We start from the raw sequence: 10,917 nt of genomic DNA on the forward strand, positions 1-10,917 counted from the left end.
ACAATAATCCTGTAATATGTTCCAAATTAAATAAAATATACATTTAAATATAACATAATAGGTTTGGGCTTTTTTTTCCCCCAGCTATTTTATCATCTTCAAATCAGAGTGCTTCATTCTTTATTCTATTTCCCAGGACCAAAAATCCCTCCCAATTCAATTTCAAAATGAAGATTCTCTGGAACAAAAGCAAAGTCATTTCTAGGCACTCCTAGTTTTGTTTTATGTTTCTCATTATCCACACTGAGATTCCCCTAAATGTGAGTCATTTAAGCAATGCGTTGGGAAACCTCGAGATTCCTTTTTAATTATCTTCAAGTAATCTGAAAATATTTAAGCACATACTGGAGAAAATGCCCTTATTAGCAAGATGTTTTAAAATCACAAAGACCTTGTTAGGAGCGCAAGACAGTCTTTAAAGCATTTATTAACAGCTCAGGTTTGTCCCTTCTAGCTGTCTGCTTCCGTCTCACACCATTAAGCAAAATGTAGGTATTGCATTTTTTTAAGTTCTTTTTTAGCGTCCACGTTGACCATGGGGATGAAGAGATGATCCTTTTCTTTAAGCAAGAGGGGCAGAAAGACCCGGGAAGACCCAGGCGTTCTTGCTTTCATGCCTGTATGAAGTTGAACAGATTGTATTTCTGATTCGGGAACCATGTTAGAAAGGTGCTGTCTTAGACTCTAGTTGGAGGTTGGCCACAATCTAGCCCCCTGCAGAAGCATCCTCCTTCTCTCCATGGCAGCTGTAACTTTTGCCTCTGATGGGTCTCGGGACACTGATCACTGAAAAGGAGCACAGCGGGTTCATTAGACATACTTTTGCTGGAAGTAGCGGAACACCTGTCTCCCCGTGGCTGAAACAAATAGGCGTTTCTCTTTCTCGAATGAAGAAGAGGCTAGGGTAGACTTGAGGCTGTCAAGGATGTAAGGACTGGATTGCTGCACGGCTGAGCATTTGTGATGGCAAGACAGGTACTGCAGCTCCAACCATCAGGCCTACCATCAGAGCAAGAAAAGGTGGAAGGACCCCTTGTGCCCAGCAGTTTCTGCTTACATCTCATGGCCCGGAGCTTGGGCAGCTACAAGAGAGGCTGGGAAGATAAGGGACAGGTTTGTCATGGTTGGCTGAGGGCAGTTATGAGCCTCAGCAGGGCACCTTGCTGCTTCAAAGAAAATAGAGGCTACGTTAGCTATGGGGAAGGATACGTAGACCAAGGTCTTGGTACTCATACCAACGTCTGTCTCAGCAAGAATACTCAGAACACCATAGACCCAAGTACAAGGCATCCGATTTTTGCTGGGGCCTTGGCTCAGAAGGTGGTATGGAGTGGGGGTGGGGGGCCGGGGACTGCACCTGCTAAGAAGATTCTCCTCTTGCATTCAGCCACAAAAAGGAACGAGTGCAAACACGTGCTACAGTGTGGATGGACTTTGAAAACACAATGCTAAGTGTGAGAAGCCAGACACATGTGGTACAATTTCATTCATATGAATTATGCAGAATAGATGAATTTATAGAGACAGAACCACACATCAGTGGTTACCAGGGACTGGGGGAAACGGGGACTAGAGAGTAACTGCTTAACGAATTCAGGGTTTCCTTTTGGGGGTGATGAAAATGTTTTGGAACCAGAGAGAGGTGATGGATGCCCAACATTCTGAACACACTGAATGCCCCTGGATTGTCCACTTGAAAACGGTTCACTATAAATAAATAAATAAAGGTTAATTTGATATTTTGTGCATTTCTCTCGACTTCTGGAAAAAATGAGGACCAACTTTGTGCAAATAATCTTTATACAGGGTTTATTCTTCAGCTCCCACAAGCAGAGTAGTTTCAGTAAGTGCCACTTACTTGCAACGAAGGCAGAGATAATTAACTAGTCAGCCTGCAATATTTCCTTCTATCCTTTTCTTTCTTAGTAACTGAAACCTTGTCAATGTGCCCAGCTTAAAAAAGGAAAGACAAAAACAAAAACAAACAAAAAAACAAACAAAAACCCCTACATTTCCCAGCCTCCCTTGCAGCAAGCTATGGCCATGGGACTAAGGTCTGTTCAGTGAAATGTGAGTGGGAGCATTGGATGGGTCTTCCAAGTGGGATCCTTAACAATGTATGGCATTTCGTCCTTCCTCTTTTACTTTCTTTCTTCTGGCCTGGAAAACAGACTTGAGGGCTGGAGCACCACCTGTCATCTTGGACCATGAGGTGACCTCGAAGATGGAAGCTATACGCTGAGTACAGTAGGACAAAAAGAGAAGAGACCGTGTCCCCAGTGACAATCCAAAGATCCTATACCATTCATGGACAGCCTACTTTCAGATTTCCTCTACCTGAGAGAAATGGGAGAGAAAATTCTAACTTGTTATTTGTTAGGGAGGAGGAGGTTGTTGTTTGCAGCCAAACTTACTTGTAACTGATACAACAGCATAAATTCCTTCAGATAATTCTTCACTCTTTAACTTATTTAAGATAGCACAGCTCAGAGAGTGAGTAACACAGTCCATCCAAGGTAAGAATGGGCCCAATTGCGGGCCATCACCTGTTCTGTAACAGGTGCTGCTGCCAGTTACCTGGTCTGTCCAATGGGCACACCAAGTGTACATTTCTATCGACAGACCTCAGAGGTCACTGATTAGGCAACCCGATTTCATAAGCACGTTTTGTTTAGCCAGCACTTTTGTTTATTTTATTATTAATACTGTTGTCACTATTTTTGGCTATTTACTTGGTATATTTGAATTATGGTGAAGGGGCATGGACTCTCCAGCTCCCCATGATCCACCCGCTCTGTGTTTTCTCAGACTGAGGGCTTCACGCAGGTACAGAAGCTATTGGGCTCCTGAAGGCATTAATGAGACAAACCTTTTGAAATGATTCTTTCAACCTGGGACTTTACAAATAATGGAAGCGGAGAGGATTCATTGAGAATGTTTCAGCATGCATGATGAAATGACTCACTAACAATGAGCCAAAATATGAATGTATTGATAACAGACAATGAATAATATACCCCAGGGCTCCAATGTTCATTTCTAATTTCTCTCCATTAAGGGAAAGCCTTAGGATATGATTAGGAAGTGGTTCTCAGTCCCATTGGACGTCAATTGCAATTGGGTTAGAGTCAGTGTTTTCCTGTATCTGGACTTCAAGGATTTTCAGTCTGTCTTTATCAACTCTAGACTGTTCACTTATTGGGGTGTCTGGGTGGCTCAGTCAGTTAAGTGTCAGACTCTTTATTTTGGCTCAGGTCATGATCTTGGGGGTTGTGAGTTCCATCCCCATGTGGGGCTCCGCACTGAGCATGGAGCCTCCTTGGGATTCTCTCTCTCTCTCTCTCTTTCCCTTTCTCCCTCTATCTCTGCACCCCCACCCCACTGTTTGCACATGCATTTCCTCTCTCTAAAGATAGATAGACAGGTAGGTAGGTAGATAGATAGATATAGATAGATAGACTGTTCACTTAACAACTCTAAGTCCTGAATTCTAACTACTGTTATATCCAAGTTGCCGCTGATTGTACAACCTATAATAGAAGTTGGTCCCACTTGAACACAGGCTCTTTGAGGCCAGAAATCACGACTGTCTTTCTCACCACCATCTCACCAACACCAAGCACACAGGGCCTGGAGCAGAGCATTCTCCCAGGGCCTCAGGCATGCTTGTGTGGTCAAGAGTGCTAGCTCAGGGGAGAGCAGGGTCACTGGGATGAAACTGTGGGAACTCCTGCTCACCAAGGGTATGCCCTAGTGGGGGCTACTTCCATTTGGAAAAGGGTACCTTTTCTAAGTTGTACAAAGATCTGAGGGTGAGCATTTTTGTGTTCATTCGAGAGTGGCAACCACTCCAAAAGGCTCTCAAAATAGTTGTAAAACACACACACATTCTGTGAGCAACATGTCATTCAGGCCATAGCCTCAGGCAGTCCCCGGAAAGACGACTTTGTCCCCTGCTTCATTGTGTTTCCACTCATTCCTCTGTGTTCTGCTTAGCTGTGGGGCAATTTTTAGACTACCTCATGTGGATCTGCAGTTGACCCATTTGTGAGATTAAAAAAGAAAGCTACCAAAAAATCTATGTCCCCGGGGAACTTTCTGAGGTGATAACAGTGTTCTGTATCTAGAGTACAGTTTGGGATACACAGGTATACGCATTTCTCAAGACTCAGGGAATGGTCCATTTCAGATTTGTGCATTGTTATATTTTATGTAAATGTTACCTCAAGGGAACAAATTGAACTGCAAGCGATATTATAGGTAACTTTATGCATACTTAAATATTTAGGAGGAAATGCACCGATGTGCGCGAGCTGCGTTGAAACGCATCAAAAATAAGATTGAGTGATGAAGGGGTGAAGAAATAGATGGCCAATGTCATCCATAAAGTGGCAGTGAACCATTCATTATAGAATCTAGGTGGTGAGTATATGGGTGTTTCCCATAAAATTCCTTCACATTTTCTGTGTTTGAACTTTTTCATAATAAAATATTGGGGAGAAAAATGCAGAGAAGAGTATTGTCCCCACTCTTTACTCCTTCCCTTTATTGAAATTAGATCTTCAGGGTTCCTGGGTGGCTCAGTGGGTTAGGCCTCTGCTTTCAGCTCAGGTCGTGATCTCAGGGTCCTGGGATCAAGGCCCACATCCGGCTCCCTGCTCAGCGGGGAGCCTGCTTCCCCTTCTCTCTCTCTGCCTGCCTCTCTGCCTACTTGTGATCTCTGTCTGTCAAATAAATAAATAAAATCTTAAAAAAAAAGAAATTAGATCTTCATACCCTTTGCTATGTGACTTTGCGGGGACCCCCAGTAAGGGGTGGGGGAGAGTAGATTTCCTTGTGTCACGGGCTTTGGACTTGGTCATGTGACTCACTTCCCTCGATGGACCTGAGCAGAGGTGCCAAATGTGCTCATTCGGCTTAGGGCCTCTTGGGCCTCTGCCATCACCATGAAAAGAAAATGTGACCCATGTAGCTGCTGTTATCAGAATTAAACAGTGGATCTGCACTTGACCTGCAGCCTAAAGCAGAGCTGCCCAAACTAACCCTGGAGCCCGCAAGTGAGAAATAAAGACTTGTGCGCCACCACTCAGTCTGGGTTTGTTTGTTATACAGCATTACCACAGCCGAAACACAATTACCCATTACATTAATTCTGGCATAGAGGCCAAAAATTTTGAATGGAGAAATGGTTGTCCTTATCAAAATTCAAGGTCCTAAATCAGTGTCTGAAGGACCTATGGCCTCTGTCTGAGGGACCAGTGGTATCATGGTGAGAGGCTGGGCATGGAGGGATTAAGGTTGACATGGAAGAGTTCTGGAAAGGACTGAGCCTGGGGCAGGTCCTTCTAACTGAGGCAACGAAGCAGGAGGGCAAGCCAGAGTCCCTCAGAAATGCTATACTGTCTCTTTGGTTACATTTTGGGGACAAACACACACTTTCAGTGAAACGAGTGTAACTGCTCTCTAAAACTGTGGGTTGTGGAGGGAGTTTGACCCGAAAGAGACCTTGGGGAAGATTGGCATTTATGTAATTTTCCAGATCTGAAAATTAAGGGCTACAGGTCATTTACCTATGCTTGCCCAGGTAATTGGTGGTAAAGCTAGAATTAGAGTCTGGGCCTCACTGTGTGACCCAGTCCCAGGCTGTCCAGGACAAGCTTTTAGCGAAATGACAGACTGCTTAAGAAAACCATAGGTTCTTCCTAAAAACTTAAGTGTTATTTCTGTGCTCAGTTCCTGAGTCTGGTATTTTGATCTTTTTATTGGAAGAGGTGAGTGCTTTCTTTCTAACAACTTTTTAAAAAAAGATTTTTATTTATTTATTTATTTTGGATAACAAAATGCAAAAACTTTATTAATAATAAGTAATATGTATACCAGACACACTTGATTTTCAGCAGAAAGAGGGTTAGTTGTCCTAGTTCTTAAATAATGTCAAAACAGGCACATCCAGTGACTGCATCAAACTGTTAGATATCCTGCTAGAAAGGTGTAAACCAGAGCTAGCATTTGATAGAGTAGGATTTTACACAAATTTCTTCTCTTTCCTTTGAAGATGGCACACTATGCTGGAGTCACTTCAGAATTTTGATGGCATCAAAGGCAAAGCATTAATTGAGAAAGGTATACACTTTCACAAAAAAGTAGAGGTTCACATTGTGCAATTTAATAAAAATTTCTCATCTGTGTTTTATTTAGGAAAACAGTGACATTGTGAATGAAAGCCCAGGATGGCAAGAGCAGATTCTTGAAAATGAAGAAGCCATTGCTCTTAGCAGGAAGGACAAAACCATTCAACATGTGGAAGTGTTTTGTTACGCCAGGTATGAAAAGTATTTATTTAGGATACACTGAGTTAATGCCTTCTTACTCACATCTATTCAGAAGAAGCCAATATATGACATTGGTTGCCAACAGTCAATTGATAAGATGGTTTGCCTTTTTAAAAATGTAACTTTCAGTTTTCTCTGCTTAGATGATAATGGTGATAATAACATGCTACATTAATGACTTGATTCTTCACAACCATCGTATGCTAGGGTAGAGCGGATAGTACTCAGTTGCAGTTTTTATAGAATCTTCATTATAGAGATTAATTTGTTGAAAGTCACATGGCTTGAAAAATGTCAAGACCACGTGTAGCCTAGATAGTGGTGGCGCCCAAGATCAAAACCCAGGATTATTTAATTCTACTCCAGTGTTCTTCTAACTCTTCTTAGATAATATTCAGTGTACCAAGTAGAAAATTATAATTTTGAAATAAAAATAATTGCTCACAACCTTTGGGGATATATTTTCCAAAAATCAGGAGAGAATATTGGGAAGTAATATTTTAAGTGTCTCTAAGTGAGAAAATTCATTTTTTAAAAAAGTTTTTATTTTCCAGTTAACATACACTTTTATATTAGTTTCAGGTATACCATATAGTGATTCAGCAATTCTCTACATAATTTAGCAGGTGCTCATCACAAGCACACTCCTATTTAAGTGAGCGAGTGAGAGAGAGAGAGAGAGAGCACAGAGGGAGAGGGAGAAGCACACTTCCCACCGAGCAGAGAGCCTGACGTGAGGCTTGGTCCCAGGACCCTGGGATCATGACCTGAGCCGAAGGTAGACGCTTAACCAACTGAGCCTCCCAGGGGCCCCTCTAATAACTTTTTATTACCTACTACACACACACTCACAAAGGCAGCAAGGACTGGACTCTGAATGACTATGCTTGGTTGGGAGCAGTTAAAAGACACAGCTGACCACCTTGAGATTTGAATCCTCTTACACCCTTGCTACTCAAAGTGTTGCCCAAGGAGCAGTAGCATTGGTATCCCCCTGTGGAATATTGGGTTCTATTCCAGATTTGGGGTGTTGTCACTGTTGTTATTTACAGTGTTATATTAGTTTCAGGTGTACAATACAGGGATTCAACAATTCTGTACATCACCCACTGCTCATCACGACAGGTGCCCTCCTTAATCCCTATCCCCTGTTTCACCCCTCCCCCCACCCCCTCCCTTCTGGTAACCATCAGTTTGTTCTCTATAGTCTGTTTCTTGATTTGTCTCTCTCTCTTTTTTTTCCCTTTGTTCATTTGTTTTGTTTCTTCAGTTCCACACAGGAGTGAGATCATACAGTACTTGTCTTTCTCTGCCTCATTTTACTTAGAATTATACTCTCTAGCTCCTTCCATGTTGTTGCAAATGGCAGGATTTCATTCTTTTTTATGGATGAATAATATTCCATTCTCTCTATAAACCACCTCTTTTTTATCCATTCATCAATCAATAGACATTTGGGCTGCTTCCGTATTTTGGCTAATGTAAACAATACTGCTGTAAACATAGAGGTGTATGTATTCCTTTGAATTAGTGTTTTTGTACTTTTTAGGTAAATACCTAGTAGTGTAGTTAATGGATCATAGGGTATTCTATTGGGAACTTTTTGAGGACTCTCCATACTGTTTTGCACAGTAACTGCATCAGTATGCATTCCCACCAACAGTGCACGAGGGTTCTTTTTCTCCACACCTTTGCCACCACCTGTTGTTTCTTGTGTTTTGAATGTATTTTTTGAATGATTTTGAATGTATTTCCCTGATGGGAAGTGACGAACATCTTTTCACGTGTCTGTTGAACCCCTGGATGTTTTCTTTGGAGAAGTGTCCCCTCATGTCTTCTGCCTGTTTTTGTTTTTTTGTTTTTTTGTTTTTAATTTGGATTATTTGGGTTTGGGCTGTTGAGTTTTATAAGTTATTTATATTTTGAATACTAATGCTTTATTGGGTGTTTCATTTGCAAACCTCTTCTCCCTTTCTGTAGGTTGCCTTTTAGTTTTGTTGATTGTTTCCTTCACTGTGCAGAAGCTTTTTATTTTGATGTAGTCCCAATAGCTTCTTTTTGTTTTTGTTTCCCTTGCCTCAGGAGACAGATCTGGAAAGAAGTTGCTACCTGTTAGTGCCTGTGTTCTCGTCTAGGATTTTTTGGTTTCGGGTCTCATGTTTAGGTCTTTCATCCACTTTGAATTTATTTTTGTGTATGGTATCAGAAAGTCATCCATTTTCATTCTTTTGCATGTTGCTTTCCAGTTTTCCAAACAGCATTTGTTGGAGAGAATATTCTTTTCCCATTGGGTAGTCTTTTCTGCTTTATCAAAGATTCATTGACCATATAGTTGCTAGTTAATTTCTGGGTTTTCTATTCTGTTCCATTGATCTATGTGGCTATTTTTATGCCAGCACCATACTGTTTTGTAATAATAACTTGAAGTCCAGAATTGTGATGTCTCCAGCTTTGCTTTTCTTTCTCAAGATTGCTTTGGCTAGTCAGGGTCTTTTTTTTTTTTTTTTTTTTTTTTTAATCAGACAAAAAAATCACATTTATTTCAATAGTTCAAAGTGCAAATACAGCAAGTCAGTTCACGTTTCAAGATACAGTTTTAAGTATAATGAAAACTTGATATACAAAAATGAAAGGGTAAATAGCAGAAATAAAGCTCAATTTTTTAAAAATTTCAAGTAACCCGAAAACCTTAAGACTAAAATATTCCACTTACAATTCAGAAATGCCTTAATTTATAAACACCAGTAGTACAGTGCAATCCCAAAGGACTTCTCAAAGAAAGAGAATCACCCCAAACCAGTCGGCTCAGGACAAGAGTGAAGTTCTCCGTGCTGGCTCTTCCTGCTTTGGCAGCCTCACTCACGCTGTCAATTGATAGGGTTCAACCCATGATACTTTGATGTTTAGGCAATTCCAAAAAATGTTTAAAGTTCAATACGAGGCCAACACCCTACTAAGAGAGTTTCTGAAATGGCCACTATATATTTAGAAGATTTTAAAGACCAATTTCAACTTCAGGCCTATGATATTACTGGGGAAAGACACAGATTAATACTTCTTCCATTACTTAAACCTTTTTGTAAGGTTAGCAACATGGCCTTTACCACTCCCTCATGAAAAATCGTACTTAAATACATATTTATTTATTTCTACACATACAGAGCTTTTATGTAAAGTAGAAAAAGTTCCCACTAGGAAGATAATTAAAGGTTGTTAATGTTCTCTGTATCACTTAGCAGCCAAGACACATGTTTATTTCTGCTCTGCAGAAGCAATGTTAGCTACTTGCTTCAATTCAGGAAAAGTGTGTACCTTCAGGAAGGTATAGATGAGATACTTATTCAGTCTTTTTCTCAATCTTCTTCATCTTTTCATTGTAAGCAACAAATTGAGAGTCTGTTCCGAAAATTCTATCCCACCATGTAAACGTTGAAGCGTAGTTTCCGATGAAGTTCATATGGTGGAAATCATGATGCCGAGAACCAGCATAGAAAGGGATCAGATTTAAAGGGTTGAGAGGAATGTCATAACCACTATGGACGTCAATAGTTTCTATCAAACGAATAGTCACCCATGCCCAAAGGAGAATGACGTGATCACATAAAAGCATGATTCCGATGAAAAATCCAGTTCCAAGAATCAGAGTTTCCAAGGGATGTGCATATTCAGCTTCCATTCCAAATGGAGCCTGAAACTCATGATGAATTTTATGAATATATTTATATATTCTTTTGTGGTGTAAGAGCCTATGCAGGAAATAGTGCCAGGTATCCTCAATCACCGCACAGCCAAAGCATTTTGCCAAAAGCAGGTACCATCTTGGCATTCTTTCCCAATCATAAGGTATATTAAAATACTCTTTAAAATAATAAGTTCCACAGATCAAAGGAAGCTGGATAAAAAAGTGATTAAAGAGAAGTACTTTAAAACATTTCCACTGGTTTTCCCATGTTTCTGGTTTGTCCTTTTGAATTTTGTACTTTTTCATGTAAGGTATAAATTGAAACAAAAATCCAGGTAAACAGAACAAGAAATAAAGGACCTCATGAACTATCAAGGATCCCCATGTTGCAATCTGGAACTTTGTATAATTATCCAACATATAGTTCCATGCATTTTTAAATGGTTCTTGTAGAGGGTTCTCAGGTAAAAGTGAATCTACATACTCCACAGCCAAGGATGCTGAACTAAAGATGCTGACACTTTCATTTGTTGCCATTTTTCAAATCTCTGCAGAAAGCCTTAGAATTCTGGACGACCGCGCGGAAACTGCCGGACCTAGTCAGGGTCTTTTGTGGTTCCACACACATTTTAGAATGGTTTGTTATAGCTCTTTTAAAGATGCCATTGGTATTTTGATAGGGATCACATTAAATGTGTAGATTACTTTAATAGTGTAGACATTTTAACATTATCTATTCTTCCAATCCATAAACATGGAATGTCTTTCCATTTGTTTGTTTCATCTTCAATTTCTTTCATCAGTGTTTTATAGTTTTCAGAGTACAGGTCGTCCACTTCTTTGATTAGGTTGATTCCTAGGTATCTTATTACTCTTGGTGCAATCGTAAATGGGCTTGATTCC

General features: G+C 40.4%; 1 protein-coding gene and 1 long non-coding RNA gene across 2 annotated transcripts; one reads left to right on the plus strand and one right to left on the minus strand.

Annotated features, from left to right (window-relative positions):
- The first annotated feature begins 2,672 nt into the window (after positions 1-2,672).
- Positions 2,673-6,318, plus strand: LOC116858264. The gene is made up of 3 exons (XR_004380884.1): positions 2,673-2,826; positions 4,289-4,422; positions 6,199-6,318. It is a non-coding gene; the product is annotated as an uncharacterized LOC116858264 (long non-coding RNA).
- A 2,535-nt stretch (positions 6,319-8,853) lies between these two features.
- On the minus strand, positions 8,854-10,604 carry LOC116858263 (methylsterol monooxygenase 1-like). Its single transcript, XM_032842967.1, has one exon. It carries the CDS (start codon positions 10,549-10,551, stop codon positions 9,670-9,672), a length of 882 nt encoding a protein of 293 aa, XP_032698858.1. The 5' UTR covers positions 10,552-10,604; the 3' UTR covers positions 8,854-9,669.
- Positions 10,605-10,917: the final 313 nt, after the last annotated feature.

The sequence above is a fragment of the Lontra canadensis genome, unplaced genomic scaffold (genome assembly GCF_010015895.1).
Source record: "Lontra canadensis isolate GAN:19392208 unplaced genomic scaffold, GSC_riverotter_1.0 scaffold134, whole genome shotgun sequence".
Classification (NCBI taxonomy): domain Eukaryota; kingdom Metazoa; phylum Chordata; class Mammalia; order Carnivora; family Mustelidae; genus Lontra; species Lontra canadensis.